At 46.2% G+C, this 18425-nt stretch overlaps 1 protein-coding gene across 1 annotated transcript in view; it reads right to left on the bottom strand.

Annotated features, from left to right (window-relative positions):
- Positions 1 to 18425, bottom strand: part of LOC147641386 (uncharacterized) — a 40521-nt gene that overhangs the window by 11291 nt on the left and 10805 nt on the right. The window contains exon 8 of the mRNA XM_086820920.1: positions 8513 to 8734. Coding sequence (XP_086677046.1) covers positions 8513 to 8734 — 222 coding nt within the window. The remainder of the gene's footprint in view (positions 1 to 8512; positions 8735 to 18425) is intronic.

An 18425-nucleotide genomic window follows, 5' to 3' on the forward strand; every position in this document is an offset into this window, starting at 1 on the left:
GATCCAGATCATGTGCCTGCAAAGCCTCATCCTCAAAAGAAGGATCAACATCCTATGAGGCAAGAGCTGCATAGGGGTTAGGGTGCTCCACAAGGGGTGTGGGTGAAGGGGTAGGTACGGGGGTCCGAGGGTGCCTGCCATCCCTAACCACAACCAAACGTTGTGTGGTTTGCTGTGGCAAAGGAGCAACTGGAGTCTCGGCAACTGCAGAACGCCTCTAATGGGCAGGACCATGCCGCCTCCTAGCATGGCCCCTCGATCTGGGACAATCTCTAGCAATGTGACCATGTCGACGACAAATCAGACACTGGTCAGGTCTGCTTGCATCTCAATCCTCTAGCGGAAATGAGATCCGTCAGGGCTCTGAAGCATAACATGATCATCAGTAATTGATGGATCAGGAACAAGCACGAGGACCCGGGGTACACCATCAAGAATGGCGGTAACGGCCGCGGAAGCTGAGGCGGTAGAGCTCGGAAGAACTGGTACCTATAGAACTTGGCCAAAGGATGCCCCTATGGAAGCTAAAAGCTTCCAATAGGACCGAGGAAGAGCAGGGAACCGTAGTGAGACCCGAGTAAGGCGCTGATCCTCCGCCATTGGATCAAAGCCCACTTGGTACTGAAAGAAGAAAATCTTCCTAGGACCAAGAGGGAAAGGGCTGCCAGCCAAAACCTGAGAAGTAGCTTTTGAAGAATGAAAGTCCACCTGGAAGAAGCCTCCACCAAGCAAACAAGTATCTTGGAAGTGCACAATCAGCTCCGAAGGGAGAGCTGCTAGAAGCCATTCACGGGCCTGCGAACGAGAGGGGTGGGAACCATAAACTCTCGCAACAAGGGTGGTCTGGACCTCAAGGTCAATGTCGTGCTGAAGAGAGGCGAGCTCGTCTTGTGAAAAATTGATGATTCTCCCGGTCAGTGGGGGTGACGAAAGAATCGCTGTGGCAACAGAATCCATAAAGCCAATTAAAAAAAAAGTGGGTGGCCGACTTGCATCCAGATAAAATTGCTGTTGAAAAGGGGCAGGTGCAAAAGAAGGGGGGCAGAAGTAGTGGGGCAGGCGGGGGCAGCAGAGGGGCAGGCAGGAGCACAAGCTCACCTCTCTGCAGCAGCAGTTTTTTTCAAGTCCTACAGCTTTACTTTTCTTTTTGCGAGAACTGAGACTTCTATTAACCATGAAAAAAATGATACAAAACTATGGATAAACGCTTGAGAGTTAAGCATGAGCTCCTGCTTGCAAGCTGCAGCCCTCCCCCCCTTGCGTTTCGCCCCTGTGTTGGCCCCTCCCTGCCTTCCAGCCCCTAGCCCTTCCGCCAGCTATCTGCCGCTCCTCGTGTGACCCCCCTTCTCCTCTGTATGACTTCCTGCTGGCCCCTGCCTCCTGTTTTGCTCTGCTGAAATCAGGGTATCCTAGGAGGAGCTATGGAGGGCAAAATATCATCATCATGGTGGAATATGTAGAAGAGAAATGAAGGAGAGAGAAGAAGGTTTAAGCCATGAAAATGGTTGATAGAGAGAGAGTAAGGAAGAGAGAGATGAGATACTCAAGCAAGTTTGCACAACTCAAATGATACTCATGATTATGAATAAACACCCCAGTACATGCTTTTATAGGCATCAAGCCTTATCTTTTGACCTAGACCTAAATAAGGGCTGTTCACACCAACTAAGTCCGAAATACCCAACAAACCCCCCTTCGGAGTGATGGGAGGTAATGATAGCCTTTAATAGTCCATATACTCCAACACTGGCAAAGAAACAAGACATGGTCCCCGCAACTGGCTCACAGGCTCATGAGCATGGGTCAGAGGCATAAAAGCATGGCTCAGAGGCTCATGTAGTATGGCTCAATGCGAAAGACTCAGAGGTCATGCCTTGCCTCGGGAGACAAGACAGCCTACATCAGCATACCAAAGTAAATCCCCCTTGCTCTAAGCAGGGTAAAGAGGGAATTATGGAGCATTGCAAAAAAAACCCCAAAAGATTTAGATTTTGAGGGACATCCAGGGTAGAGAACCCCTGACTACAAAATATTCACATTTTGGGGGACATCTCGGGCAAAGAACCCTTGACTCAAACTGGACTAGAAGTTGAGGAAGAAAAGTCTCCCGTCGATGCCGATGAAGGTCCTTTTGCATCAGTATTTCAAAGTTTCCTACACTTGATGGTCAAGTGTGGGACGTGTACTTGCGAGGAGCACAAACTTTGTGATGGTGTTGCAGTACTTCTAGTTACATTCCTTTTTGGCATGAAAGCCATGGCAAAGGACCCAAGGTAAAGGTTGAGCAGATACTTTGTGATGGTGCTTGCAGTACTTCTAGTTACATTCCTTTTTGGCATGAAAGCCAGGGCACCCAAGGGAAAGGTTGAATTCCTCCATGATACTTTAACTCAAAATATTAGTATACGAGCACTAAGTACCTTACTGACATATGATGTTGCAGAGGAGCACCATGGGGGCCTTTAACTTGTTAAGAGACAGCCTGGAGAAGCTGGTTGCTGCACATAAGGGAGGCAGCGGGAGCAAGCTGCGGAGGTGCAGCCACGCAATACAAACGGAGAACAGGCAGCAGGAGCAGGTTGTGGAGGTGCAGCCAGGCAATACAAGCGGAGAAGAGGCTCAGTGAACACAGAGGAGTTACGCAGCTCTGTGGGTGGCGTGGGCTGCAGGGAGGAGCACAGGTGCAGGTGCAGGTGGGCTGCGAGCAGAAGAGCTGCGCGGATTGGGCAGAAAACGCTGCTCTTCAAGAGGGCAGAGCAAAGAGCGCGAATTGGTGCTACTCACGGCTGGGAAAAACATAATAGAGGCACTGCTGCTGGCTGTGGACTGGTGAAGAGACAACGACAGCATCATCAGTATCTGCAACTGCCTGTTTTTGAAGCAGACCTCCTGTTCCTCTCCAGCTTGGTGCATTCATTGGAATCCATGACCTTAGTCTACAAATTCGTTTTGGCAGAAAACCAGCACGGGGTCAGATTAGGGACTTCTTGCAAGCCACCTTGGTTGGCGAACAGGGGTGCAGCATTGACATCCAGTTTCTTGGTATTAAGTACATTGGATCTGAATGCGACTCACCCACGCTTGCGGAGAAGACAATGGCATTGAGCCCCATTGCAGTATGGGGCATCCATGTGTACTTCACCAGTTGGAGGCACAGTTTCTCTCCGGACTCTTGACACACTAGCGGCCCCGCAGATGCGTCTGGCTTCCCGGTTACGGTGCGTTTCCCCGGCAACAACGAATACTTTGAGCTTCTACCAGTGATTGGGCGCTCTATCGGCCTGGTTCTAGAGCCACCCCCAAGTGGCAGCAATCGCCACTCAGGCAGCGGGACTCCCCACCCTTCAAGTTCTCATAGCCTTGCTGGATTCCTACCCCAACAGCTCACGATTCTGTAGAGCTGAATGGTTCTCACTTCATGCAGGGCCTTGAGTTTTCGGGATTGCCCGGACAGTGTTTTGTGTGCTGCCAATGTGGGAGTCTTTTTTGTTGAAATTAGAGCAATGTGATGAGCTATGGTGGATCAAATACTAGAATCAACATCATTAACAAGTGATTAGTAAATAATTAAGACGTAATTAGTGAGTGATTAGCAAATAATTAAGACGTAATTAGTGAATAATTAGCAAATGGCTTAATGTAGGCATGGATAATCAAAAACCAGCAAATTCTCATTAGGCCAATGCCTCAATTTATAGTGTTTACATCCAAGCATCAAATCCCACTGATTTCTCCTTGATTCACTCCACCTCTCCCGGAATATCTCCACCTCTTTTGCTTGATTCTCTCCACCTCTCACTTTTCCCAGAATATCTCCACACTTCCTACATCTTCTCATGCTACCCTTTATTCTCTCCCAGTAGATTTTTCTCACCTTTTCACAGGTTCTTTCACATTTACACATTCTCTTTTATAGCCTCTAACCAAGGGCTTGTTCCCGCACACACCCTATTCACTTGTATATTTCAACACCTCCCCTCCCGTCGCCGCTTCCTCCCCGTCACTTCCTCTCTCTCTCTCTCTCTCTCCCGTCGCCGCTGCAGCAGGGCCTGCCCCTCCCGCTGTAGTAGCAGTCCCCTCCTCTGCTCCTCTGCTCGCCCTTACCCTCTCTTGAGTAGGGTTTAAATTCAGTACCCCCCTGAGGGGGAGGGGGGGGGCTCCCTGTGGGCTATTTTCAGCACCCCCGTGATACAACATGGCCCCTAAACTGAAGTCATTTGCAACCATGGCCTCGAACCCACCCCCCCTTCCACCCCTTATCAAACCTCAATCCCCATGGGAGATCTTCATCATGGGAGAACTGAAGAAATTGCAGCAGGAGGTCTCCACCCTCAAAACTGAGCTGACACACAAGGAAACAAAGATTGCCAGTCAAGAAACAAGGATTGCTGGCCTCGAAGCTCAATTGCAGGACATCAAGAACAAGCAGGAGATTCAGGAAGCAGCCCAAGAAGCAACCCAAAAAATACAGGAAACACAACAAGAAAGCACAAAACCTCAGGTAAAATCAGAGAACTTTGTCAGTGAAGTACTGTCAGTCCTGAAAGAAAATGAAAGGGTCAAAAGCCTGGAAACTTTTGTTCGAATTGGGGGCTTGCCAGAAGATTGGTCAGTAGGTACCAACACAGATGAACAGCTAGAGGGATACATCTTGGATGTAGATATCATAAAGGAACGACTCACTAAAGTGGTACCTTTTATAGACCTTGGTGACCCAACTGACATTCAAATTAAAGGGAAACAGGCTAGGGTTCGATACTATGATATGATTGATAAGATCAAGGTAATGAAGCAGACTAAATCATTGCAAGGTACCTCGGTGTGGATTTCTGATGAGTTGACCCCACTACAACTAAAGAATAGAGCGGGGGAACTGGCCAAAGTCAGAGAAGCAAGGAAACAAGGGAAGTGGGCGGTCTATAGAGGAGGAAAAGCTATCATCAAAGATTTTAAAGGTCCACCCTCCTTTTGAAGGACATGAACTTGATACTTATACATATCTAATCACATTAAGCACATGGTGATTTTACCATTGTAACATGTAACTCTCATGAGTCATGAGAGCTTTGAAGTTAGTTTTTCTTTTTGATCCCACATGCACTTTTCTTTAACCGATACCCCGAAGTGGATTGTAACCAAAGATGTATTCTGATCTGTCCTATAGGTCAGCTTTGGCCTCGACAGGACGTTAATATATCTTTCTTTCTTTCTTTCTTTCTAGCATACTTGGACCCTATACCAAGTTTCCCTCTTACTTGATAGCCCGCGACCAGTGCCTCAAGTCCCTAAACTTATAGTCCTTGACACTCTCTCTCTCTATGTGTCCAAGGCTACTACAAGTGCCCGCGACCTTGACTAAAGTGCTCACACATACATCTATCTACCACGTGGCCTACATCATCGGTGGCTCAGAGGTGGTTTTACTTTGTTGGGGCAGGTTACATTGGGTTGTGGGGTCTCTCTCTCTCTCTCTCTCTCTCTCAGAAAAGATGATCCGACTCCACTTCCTTTGGAGCCTCCATGAAGTTTGCCGATGTCGTTCCTTCTCCACTGGGTTTGCTGTAGTTGTCTCTTGCCATGTGTCCTGGCTTTCCACAGTTGTGGCAAGTGAAGGTCCTTCCTCCTACTCTGCCTCTCCCTCGTCCTCGTCCTCAAGAGAATCCTCCTCGGGTGAAGAATGTTTTTTCTTCTCCTGCTGTTGAGTCGAGCCATTTCTTCTCTTTGCCTCTGCTCTCTTGCTCTAGTAGAGCTGCTTCTATCTCGTGTAGCTTCAATTCAAGTACATTCTTTAGTGTTGCTACAATATTTTCATATTCACCTTTGTCCACACTCTTCAGAAGCACTGCTAGTGTCTCATCATCTTCTACCTTTTTGCCAATAGCTGCCAGTTATTGCTTAATGCTTTTATATTTGTTCAAGTGTGTGATTAAAGGTTCACTTTTCTTCATATCCAATTTGTAGACTTGCATTAACAGATTTATCTTTGAATTTTTAGCTTGTGTGCCAAATAATTTATTGAGTTCATCCCATGCATCTTTTGCCCATTGTATCCCTGTGATGTGATGAATAATTTCATCATTTAAACTGAGTGCAATAAGTCCCAATGCTTTTTCATTCCTGCTCTTCCACTCATTTTCCTCTCTCGTCTCTGGGCATTCATCTCTTCCTTGAACTAGCCCCCAGAGATTTTTCCTCATGAGCAAATACATGGTTTTTGTCTGCCATGTGTAAAATTGTTCCCCATTAAATTTGGCTATTTCTTGTGATGTACTCATGATGATATGAAGGGGGTCTTACCTCGTGATCCAATTTCAAGATTCAAGGGCAGTGTCTACCCTTTTACAACTCAATCTGGTGTTTAAGAGATAATTACAACAAATTTATCAGCATAAAACCAACAGAAATTACATTAAATCAAGGGTAACCAATTTATACGGAATGGTTGGAGTATCAAACCAACTCCGAATTGCAATCTAAAGTTATAGAGATCTGTATCAGATATCTAATGGTTAATTTGAACCCTCAATTGCACCAAAATACAATGATTAGCACTGATTAATCACTGATTAACAAATTAATCCACTGTTTTGTATGCAAAAAACAGAGTATGCGGGGAGTCCAGATCTGATGCCTTAGACTTCAAATGAGCTCAAATGCTTTCAAAGCCATCAATAGCAATGAGTCTAGTAGAGAATTAAGCCAAGAAACACAAGATTTGACCAAATATTGAAAGCTTAATCTTTGTTTTACCAAAGTCACTGTAGATTTGATGAAGAGCTTGGATCTCACTGCTGTAGACTTGATGAAATTAAATTCTGACTTCACCAGCTTGTAGAGCATGCTTGAAAACACTTGGGACTAAGAGGAATTAGACCCATTTGAACTGATGAAGAAGAGATCTGCAAATTTCTCGCAGAAACAGACGCTTGCTAATTTCGCAAATTCTCCCTCGTCCGGCGGTGGTTTGCTGCGTTGTTTCGATTGGCTAGAGTAGCAAGGAGTTGGCTAGCTAGGGTTAGAAGCAATAGGCCTAATTTTGAGTGTGCAAGGAGCTAGAGCTCCTCCACTGGCTAGGGGTACAGAGGTGAGTTGAAAAATAACTAAAATTTTTATTAATTTCTACTAATTATCTACTAATCCTAATTAATTAGATAATGGACTCATAAACCTGATGGATTCTAGGCATGGCTCTGATACCATGTTGAAATTAGAGCATTGTGATGAGCTATGGTGGATCAAATACTAGAATCAACATCATTAACAAGTGATTAGCAAATAATTAAGACGTAATTAGTGAGTAATTAGTGAGTAATTAGCAAATAGCTTAATGTAGGCATGGATAATCAAAAACTAGCAAATTCTCATTAGGCCAATGCCTCAATTTATAATGTTTACATCCAAGCATCAAATCCCACTGATTTCTCCTTGATTCACTCCACCTCTCCCAGAATATCTCCACCTCTTTTGCTTGATCCTCTCCACCTCTCACTTTTCCCAGAATATCTCCCTCAATATCTCCACACTTCCTAAATCTTCTCATGCTACCCTTTATTCTCTCCCAGTAGATTCTTCTCACCTTTTCACAGGTTCTTTCACATTTACACATTCTCTTTTACAGCCTCTAACCAAGGACTTGTTCCTGCACACACCCTATTCACTTGTATATTTCAACATGTTTAAGGTCTGGAACGCACTATCACTTGAGTGGTTAGTACTTAAGTTCTGACCTAGGAAATGCATTGATCCTGATCACATATAGGCCATGGTAGAGCATGGGCTACGTTTATGTGGTCCCTTCACCTGCCATGGAGTCTCTGTGGTGCCCAGAAGCAAGTTCCTTGCTAATCCTCTTCCTCTTGTTCTTTGCAGTCTAGAAAAAGATGATTCAACTCTCTTACTGGTCAGTTGTCTCCCTTGCATCCTGTCTTTTTCTTTTTTCCTTGAGAAGATCCCTCGGTAGTCACAATTAGGTACCTGACCATTTTTTATCCACTCGTTTGCTCTTGGACGAAGAAATCACTCGTGGTCGGGCTCACAAGTGCAGGGATTCATACTCTGGACCTCCCCTCCCCAAGTCATAAGCCCATACCGCTGGGCTATGTGCCTGTTGCTTGCATCATCCCATCTTGAACTCATCCCCTCTAGGAAAGAACACAACATATCCCCATAGCACAAGAACTAAGCTCAAAGACCAAAAAACAACTTGGTGCAAGTAGTACCAGCCTGGAATATTTTAGTAGTCAAGACATTAAATAAGAAGGTGGAGCTACACACTGCACATGCTGCATGTACACAAAATCAATCCCAAAAGCACACATCAAGAGGATGCAAACATGTACAAGAAACATCAAATAGCCTATAAAGCTTGGTTGCAAGTAATGCACTGTTTTGAAAAAAACAGATCTTTATAGAGTCACTGCAAAATAACATAAGTGAAGGAAAAAAACTGTCAAGAATGATCAATAGCCACCAATCGTCAATGGTCATATGCCATAGCAAGAGAGATTCTTGCCTTCCAAAATCTTTGCTCCTTTACAAGTCGAGACTTGATATGGTCATCATAAAGAAACTGCGAGAAGATCATAAATTTCTGTGCAAGAAATTGATATGCAAAGTTGACAGTGGTACTCATAATGCCCGTGCCATGTGTCCGTATGGAATTAGCCACATGTTTTACACTGATTGTGTTTAGATACTTCCTTTCACGTGCATTTGAGACTCTTTCAATAAAAACCTGAAAAACAATTCTTTTGTCAGTTTTTGCGTTGTTCTTAGCAATACTTTATACAGAAAATTGTAATTATCAAAATTGACACCACATTTGATAACAGAAAGTCCACCACATTTAGAAGAGCAGCCTCCAAAGCAATGCAGTCCCACTTCTCAACCCAAAAAAAACAAGCAATACCAAAGAGTCTGTAAGAATCACCTAGTGAAAGGACATGCATCCATAGCAATCAGAGGGAGACTTCTTCCTGGAGCAATGTATGTGTGATTTTACCCGCTGCAGGCGTTCCCAGTATATCAGGCAGAGAAGCAGCCCACCATGCTGTTGCCTATTTGTTGCAGCGCTCTGTCACGCATCCCAGCAATCTAGTGGAGCTTGCACACACTGATTTGCCTTCTGGTCCAATAACTTGACAAAGGATTGCACAAAGAGGTAGAGGAAGGCATGCAGCTTTACTATGGTACGCATTAGCAACTTTTGCACACTTGGCATCCATGTTTTCCTTCAATCTTTCTGTGAAGATCCTCAAACATTTGTCCTGTAATCTAATGATCTCCCTTAATGATATTGAAGAATTATCAAGAATAATCTCTTGGTACTTTTTTTGGGTACACTGCAGATTGTGATGGAATAGCTAGAGATATCCTAACAAAGATTAGGCATTGAAACCAGAAAGGCAGTTCAACTGCAACGTACCCAATACTAATCCTCGGGATTACGGCCTAATCTGGTAGGGTTAGGAGAGCCCTAAGGCGGATAGGGGTGGCTACGGTTCATATTAATAAATCCATGTGAACTGGCTATTTATGACTAGATGGTTAACCATTCACTTTACAAGTGTCACGTGCACACCCAATAGGTGTACAAGTGACATGGCATTCTTAGCACTCATAAGCATTAAGCAAAGCATTAAGGAAAGGCATTCAAGCATTAAGCAGGACATTTAAGCATTAATCCATTTATCACAGCTGTCCAGAAGTGTTTGGGGCTTTACAGCACCTACAGCAGCTACATAAGACATTCAAGGCATTTAGAGCATGTAGCCCAGCAAGTCAAAGGATAGGGAACCAGCTGACAGGGCCTGGTCAGCAGCCGACTCAGCATTTATAACCAGCCTACAGCAGCTTTGAGCATTTAAGGAAGTTGTGAAGGTCGAGTCAACTGACCGACAGCAGTAGGTACAGCCGACCGACAGCATAAATCATATATAAGCAAAGTCACATCATTCAGTTCATGCATCTCATATCTGGCATCTTCTCAGATTTCCTTCCTAGGGAGCAAGGGGAAGTCAACAGATCAGCAGAGCATTCAGTATCATAAGCAGCATCAGCATATTCAGCATACAGATAGAAGAAAGCATTCAATTCATATCCTGCCTCCTAGAGGAAAGCCAACATTCCAAGGGTGGACCTCAGTATTGGAGAAGGGAACAATCATTCATCATCAGCATTCAACATCTCTCTCTTCCCGAGATAGATATTCATCTAGGACAGGCATAGATCTTCATTGTAACCATTGCATTTAATATAGCTGCATTGCATTGCATTGACACCATTGTCTATCTCTTAAGTATAATTAAGTGCATTTTAGTTAAGCCTAAGGTTGTTTTACTACGATGAATCCCCCACATGTCACATTAGTATCACAGCTTTACAAGGTAAGCAGCCTTAGTTCATGTTCATTCCAAAGGTCATTCAGTAAGTCAACATGTTAGTCGCATTCCGCTAAGTTAAATCCAGTTCTCAAGATCTTGCAGGCCATCCTTAGGGTTTTCCCCTTAGGCATGCATCAGTAACCCATCCATCTGCATTCTTGCATAGCATATAGGGTTGCACATGGCTTGCATCAGCATAGTAGTCATCCTAGCAATCAGTCTAGTATCTTGCATCTGCAAGGCATACAAGTTTTCCCCATGAGTTCTTTGGGGACGAATGACATCCATCATCAAAGGAGTAATTGGAGTTTTGGGCTTCAACTGGTTAGCAGGGGGTTCTCTTCCACATAAGAAGACAGAAGTTTGTTCCAACATTGCCTCAGGAGGTTCAGAGGTTCAGTGACGGAGATGGTGCGTGAAAGGATTCCATAGACAAGTTAGTGGTGATTCAGGCATTTCCAAGCAGATTTAGCAGCATTTGCCATGTAGTTCCCACAGTGGAGAAGTCTTTGGCTCAAAGGATTCAACTCCTACGGCGGTTGACCTTAGTCCCGGCAGAAGAAGTCAGAATGGGGCAGTGGTTTTAGTGGAGGATATCAGCACAGAGGAGTCGAATAGTTGCCAGGTGTACCACCCAACAACAGTTTAGCAGAGGGGAATGTCCACACCTAGTAGGTGTACAAGTGACATGGCATTCTTAGCACTCATAAGCATTAAGTAAAGGCATTCAAGAATTAAGCATAACATTTAAGCATTAATCCATTTATCACAGCATGTACAATAGTGTTTGGGGCTTTACAGCACCTACAGCATGTACATAAGACATTCAAGGCATTTACACCATGTAGTTGTAGCAGGGTGGTTTGCCCGGATGGGTGAGTTGTAATTGAGAAAGGAGAGAGAAGATGTGTGTGTGTGTGTGAGTCATCCCATATGAAGATGGGTGAGATGGTGCCTTAAAGTTGTATAAAAAGGCATGTATTGGAGTTTGAAAAGTATTCTTGTGTGGGAACATGGGAACACCCCTTTGGTGTAGTTGACGTTTGAGGCATCACTTTCCATCTCCCCCCTTCCCAATCTCCTTGTTACAGGGTTAGAGTCTTTTCGCTTATGTTTTTAGGGTTTGCTATCAATATCGCTAGTTTCTGCGATTTTGCTCAGGTTTCGTCAGAGTTTCTTGGATGCTTCCTTGGGATTAATACTGTTCGTACCTACCAGCTGCTCAGCTGCTTCAGTCACTGCTTACCCGTGCCTTTGGCAGACACGCTACATGGTTACGACGGCTGTTGGCTCACCGCATTGCTGGGCATGCATTGGTCCCCATCAATCCTTCTCAACCTATATGGCAGTCACATGCTGTAAATGCACACTTCCTATCTGGCGCCTTTACACATGATGCGACCCAGCCCTCTTGCCGGCGAATCACCCTTTCAAACTCTCGCAAAGCCCACCCGCCCCTCTGCAGTTCGTCCGCTTCTCACCTTGTTTACTCTTTCACTGTTAGCGAGACACCAGCTTGCCATGCTCTGCCTATGCTTCTTGCCGCTTCACCAAATCGCCCTCACCCTCAGCCATCGTCATATTCAATAGTTCAAGGCGGCATGGTGTTCAAGTCTAGTTGCAAAGAAGACAGAGGTTGCCATGCTGCACAGTGGTCACTGTTGTCACATTTTTAGCTATTTTCGTACACCTACTCTGAACTTGCTAAAATCCTCCAAGCTTGAGAGAGCACATGGCGGGGGGGAAGCGATATGGTTCGGCGCTACTGTTACTGTGCTGCAATCGAAGCCTTTTCATCCTACTCCACTCCTTACTGCCACTCTTGCCTCTTCGCAAGCACAAAACCACTCTCATGCTCACCGCCACCTCCCTCGCCAATACACTTGCCTTGTCACTTCCGGCTGCCCGTTGGCCATGCATTGTGTGCTATGCATGCCAAATGGCGCCGTTGGCTACAGCCCCATTAACTTTCCCTTCAGATCACTTCCAGTGCCCTTGCAACTGCTTACACATTCTAAATTTTCAAACATTCGACTGCCCACCCAACGTTCACCCGGTGAGTTTGCCAGCCCGGATGGGTGAGTTGTAATTGAGAAAGGAGAGAGAAGATGTGTGTGTGTGAGTCATCCCATATAAACATGGGTGCGATGGTGCCTTAAAGTTGTATAAAAAGGCATGCATTGGAGTTTGAAAAGAATTCTTGAGTGGAAACGTGGGAACACCCCTTGGTGTAGTTGAGGTTTGAGTCATCACTGATGTCATCAAAGGTTCTAATTTTTGTATAAAGGGACAGTCCCTCTTGTTGGCAATTAACAAGAAATTCGCCATCTCTCTTTGTGTCCTTTTAATCGTGGTACAGTAGCCCATCAAGTCAGAGCATAGGGAACTAGCCGACAGGGCCTGGTCAGCAGCCGACTCAGCATTTATAACCAGCTGACAGCAGCTTTGCGCATGTAAGGAAGTCGTGAAGGTCCTGTAAACTGGCCGACAGCAGTAGGTACAGCTGACCAGCAGCATAAATCATCTATAAGCAAAGTCGCATCATTCAGTTCATGCATCTCATATCTGGCATCTTCTCAGCGTTTCCTTCCAAGGGAGCAAGGGGAAGTCAGCAGATCATCCTCATCATTCAGCAGAGCATTTAGTATCATAAGCAGCATCAGCATATTCAGCATACAGATAGAAGAAAGCATTCAGTTCATATCCTACCTCCTACATAGAGGAAAGCCAGCATTCCAAGGGTGGACCTCAGAATTGGAGAAGGGAACAGTCATTCATCATCAGCATTCAGCATATCTCTCTCTTCCTGAGATAGATATTCATCTAGGACTGCTTGGGACTGTTTTGCTTCAGTATATTCAGCATAGTTTTCTCCATCTCTCTCTCTCTCTCTCTCTCTCTATCGAGATGCTCGGGTCATCATTGATGGCCGGCCCATGGATTAGCGGTTTGGGGCCTATGGGACACAAACCAGGCCACTGACAGAGATACACATAGCAGTATGGAACTGTAATGGTTCACTATGGGTGCAGCCTGGACGACTGGAGCATGTTATGGTGGGGAGAGACATCATACTTCTGACAGAGACACATCAGAGCCCAGAGAGAGGGCTACCTCGAGTAGAGGGATTCCAGTGGGAGTCAGCATACAGGAGGACCACACGCCAGGGTACCTCGAGAGGGTCGGGGGGAGTAGCAGTCCTATTCAGACGGGAGCTACAGGGGAGACTGAGAGTGGTAGCACAGGATCCAGAGGCCAGATACATGTGGATCAGCTTACAGCTCTCACAGGACAGGGTTATATACATAGCTCTATGTTACTTTTCTCCATCAGGATCCTCCTACGTCATTACACAGGACATGCCACAGGAGGAGGAGATAGGAGCCTCGCCATACACTTGTCTGTCAGAGGAGATTATGCATTATTCTACACTAGGGGAAGTATTTCTTACGGGCGACTTCAATGCCCACACACAGAGCAGACAGTGTGAGGTGTATGACTATGATGACATGGAGATCCTCCACCCTGTGGATCCAGAGGAGATAGGGGCTAGTCGGGCATCAGAGGACACTGGACCAGACAGAGGGCATTATGGGGACCACTTACTAGAGTTGGGAGCCAGGCATCGTCTCGTTATTTATAACGGGATGCTACAGTGGCCGGGATCAGGAGGGCTGACATGCTTCCCACATGGGGGTCATACACGGACTAGAGGCACGGTGGTAGACTACATTATGGGGTCTTTGGAGGCATCACAGCTTGTCACCTCAATCTCCATTCCACCTCGTCCTATTGGCGCAGATCATACATACTTGGCATTTTCACTAGCCGGATCACCAGTATCACCAGCCCCCCACATACCGACGCCACACACTACCATCTACTTCACACATGACATTGCAGACATATACACTGGCAGAGTAGAGGATGGGCTCCTACTCATGGATCCCCTGGCATCTATGGATACCATTACAGCCCAGCTCGCATCACTCTTACACACGGCTGCATTACAGAGCTTCCCACATCGTGTACACTCAGGAGAGCCTGCGAGACCTGGGACTATGCCCCAGAACGGATGGTATGATGACGAGTGCAGAGCCCTATACTCACGACTCCGCATACAGAGAGCCTTGGGAGCCATCACAGAGCAGGAGTCGAGGAGAGAGATGAGGAGACTTACTCGCCGCAAAAGGCGGGCCTTCGCAGAGATACAAGAGCTAGAGATCTTTCATTTCTTCATGAGTAGAGATAGCCCTGTCTCATGGCGGCACTTCAGAGAGCCCCGGACCCCGACACCTATTGCAGACCCACAGACATGGCACACATATGCAGAGGGTCTATACCATGCCCCACAGCAGCCACCTATACCTCAGCCACAGGAGCCTCGACCTACCACAGCTAGCTTCTTTACCCACTCGATGGTACAGGAAGCTATCCGCCGCCTACAGCATGGACGGGCCGCCGACCATATGGGCCTACAGGGTGAGCATCTCATATATGCAGTAGATTCTTTAGCTCCTTTTCTTGCACACCTGTTTAACAGGGCACTAGCAGAGGGTTTGCCTGCGGAGTGGACGATGCACACCATTGTGCCGATTCACAAAACAGGGGATATGCTCGATCCGAGCAACTACAGGACGGTTATGGTTGGCCACGTGCTAGCCAAACTCTATGGTGCAGTGCTGGAGCAGGAGCTTAGCTTATATGCTGAGCGAGCAGGTTTACGATCATCAGGGCAGGCAGGCTTCAGGAGAGCTTTCTCTACCACTGACTATGTATTCACTTTGAGATGTATGATTGATCACGCCAGAGTGAGGAAGAGAAAGCTCTATTGCTGCTTTGTGGATTTCCGCAAGGCATTTGACACAGTACCACGAGAGAGGCTCTTTCAGCGCCTGCAGTCTCTTGGCATACCAGCAGATATGACATGGGGCATCTATGCATTATATGAGCAGGTTTTTGGGCGAGTGAGATGTCCAGGAGGTATGTCCGAGACTATTGCTAGCACCATTGGTGTGAAGCAAGGATGCCCACTTTCCCCCACGCTATTTGGGTTATACATTGATGAGGTGGCTGACTTCATTACACGGGGAGGCGGAGATGGAGTTGATTTAGCAGGTACCTCAGTACATATTATGCTCTATGCTGATGATATTGTATTAGTGTCTGAGTCCCCAGGTGGTCTACAGCAGCATCTACATGCACTCCATGATTTCTGCACGCAGAGGGGTCTTACTGTGAACCTTGGGAAAACCAAGGTTATGGTCTTTCATACATCGAGACAGGGCAGGAGTCAGCTGACATTCACTCTCGCAGGATGCCAGGTGGAGGTGGTGACATCATACGTGTACCTAGGGGTTACCTTCTCTGCAGCAGCCACACGCTTTACCATGGGTTCAGCAGCCAGAGCTAGATTGACACGGGGATATGCAGCATTGGCTATGCTAGAGAGACAGTGCCACCAGGCGCATTTTCAGGAGCCCCGGACGAAGGGGTGGCTATTTGACACATTAGTCACACCGGCATTGATGTATGGAGCAGCAGTATGGGCGCCAGGCCTTGCTACTCATTGGTGGACACAGATAGAGAGACCACAGGCCCTCATGATGGCACGCATGATACGCAGCAAACCGTCAGTACCTCATGACATTATCCGAGCAGAGTTTGCTGCGCCTCCTATGATGGTAGAGGCCATATTTCAGACTATATGCCTGCTATACAGATTCAGAGAGATGCCACAGGACAGATTATCATACAGAGCTTTTCAAGCATCTAGACAGTTGGCTGAGGCAGGAGACAGAGGATCATGGTATGCACAGGTCACACATTGGTTCTCACAACATGGCCTAGACATGGATCATCTACCACCATTCCAGTATGACAGGGATGCACCACATATCCGTCTCTCTCATAGTGAGAGGAACAGAGTATTGAGACAGGATCTATGGCAGCTCTATACACGAGAGACATGGATATCGCCTACACAGCCTCTTCCACCGAAGATGCTATACTACAGAGATCACTTCATGAGTATCACTGATGATGGATTTATAGAGAGGCCTAGATACATGGAGGGCTTTTTACCACACGGCTCCCGAGTGGCTATTGGTCAGCTCAGAGTTTCATCACACCGATTGGAGATTGAGACTGGCAGAGCAGCACGGATCCCCCGAGAGGAGAGGGTATGCAGATTGTGCAGAGAGGAGGTGGAGAGTGAGGAGCATTATGTATGCAGATGCAGAGCATATACAGCCATGAGAGAGAGATATCCCATTTTATTCAGAGAGCCACATTCCCTACGCCAGATCTTTGAGACAGCAGACCAGCGCATACTGGGGAGATACATTCTAGACATACAGCGCCACAGAGAGACATTATTACAGGCTCAAACAGCTCCAGAGGGGGGACGACAGACACAGATTACTACATTTTTTCAGAGATCCATACCCCTCCCAGCCCCTACACGGCAGGGAATTACTCTCCAGAGAGCAGAGACACTTAGAGCCCGCAGGAGACAGAGGACACCTGGCTTTCAGACACCATGCCTATACCAGAGAGAGATGACAGAGATCAGAGCTCAGTTTCACAGAGAGGGTGCAGAGCGACTGGCTCGCTTCAGAGCACACCCAGGCATGTTCTTCAGGGAGCTGTGGACACCCCCTTCACTGATGTATACCATTTTATACCCCCAGTATGGTACAGGATGGAGCTAGCTAGGTTGCATATCATGATTGTATACTCCATGCATATAGCTTTGCATTCTCCTAGTAATAGAGCTCCATCTCCTGCACACCCAGATTCAGCTTTTTTATTCAGTACTTTTTCATTTTGTTGGGATGACAGAGGATACCCCATACAGGTACTCCGATTTGTCTCATAGGCCGAGTTCGGTCTTTTGGAAGACGTTAATAAAATCTTTCTTTCTTTCTTTCTTTCTTTCTCTCTCTCTCTCTCTCTCTCTCTTGCATTAGTATCATCTTTATTTTTTCATTTTCTGGGTTTTTTTTAATCCAGACATTGTATCAGATCCACCATGATGTAACTTTTGGTCTCATAGGTCATTATGGCCTTTTGAAGACGTTAATATAACATTTCATTTCATTTCTGTTCAAGCACATTCTAGTTCGAAGATCTGTGTGTCCCCTCTTTCGGAAAGGTGGCTCGGTGTTGCTTCCCCTGTAAACAAGAGGAACAAACAGAAGATGGAGCCTTGATGGTCGGTAAACCCTCAACTAGCACATCCTTCGAAGCTCGCTGTAGAAGCTGATAGCTCAAATGGCCAAACCGAGCATGCCAAAGAGCGGAAGAAGAACCAAAAGAAAGCAAAGCGGTCAACTTGTACAAACCACTATCTTGGACTCCCTGAGCCAAGATGCTATTAGTCTCTGTATCACGAATGGTAATCTCATAATGAGAGAAGATCACCTCCGCACCTTGAGCTGTAAGAGCACTCAATGACAAAAGGTTAAATGCCAAATCTGGAATGTACAGAACGTCAGAGAAGTACCTCTTGTCCTCAGAGGAACGGAAGATGGGGATGGTGCCATGTCCATGCACTGGCACGGAAGAAGAATCACCCAGGTGATCTCGCCTGTCCTGGTAGTGAAGTCCTCGAACCAATCATGATGGGGTGTCGTGTGAGCAGTAGCACCGCTATCCACAATCCACGATCACGGCGGAGAAGTCACAAGAGCAAGTGCACGACGAGTACCTGCTAATAGAAGAATACCATCATCCTTCTTGGTCTGAGACACCGCTGTAGAGGAAGAGTTCTTTGCTGCTTCATCCCGTTTCTTCTTGTGACACTGAGGTGATTTATGGCCCTTCTTGCCACAATAATGCAATGTCCTTGTTTTTAGAAGATCTGCTTTTGTCTTTGTCTTTATCCTTGTCGTTATCCTTGGATTTCTTGTCAGAACCCCCTTTCCCTTTCTCTTCCCTTTATCTTGTGCAGCCAAAGCTCCATCAGAACCACCAGAGGTGCCAGTCCGCTCCTCAAAGCGAGACTCGATCTACATAATGGAGGAGAGAACTTCCTCCCAA

Source organism: Cibotium barometz, chromosome 2 (assembly GCF_041138505.1).
Source record: "Cibotium barometz isolate CiBa-2024 chromosome 2, ASM4113850v1, whole genome shotgun sequence".
NCBI classification, from domain to species: Eukaryota; Viridiplantae; Streptophyta; class Polypodiopsida; order Cyatheales; family Cibotiaceae; genus Cibotium; species Cibotium barometz.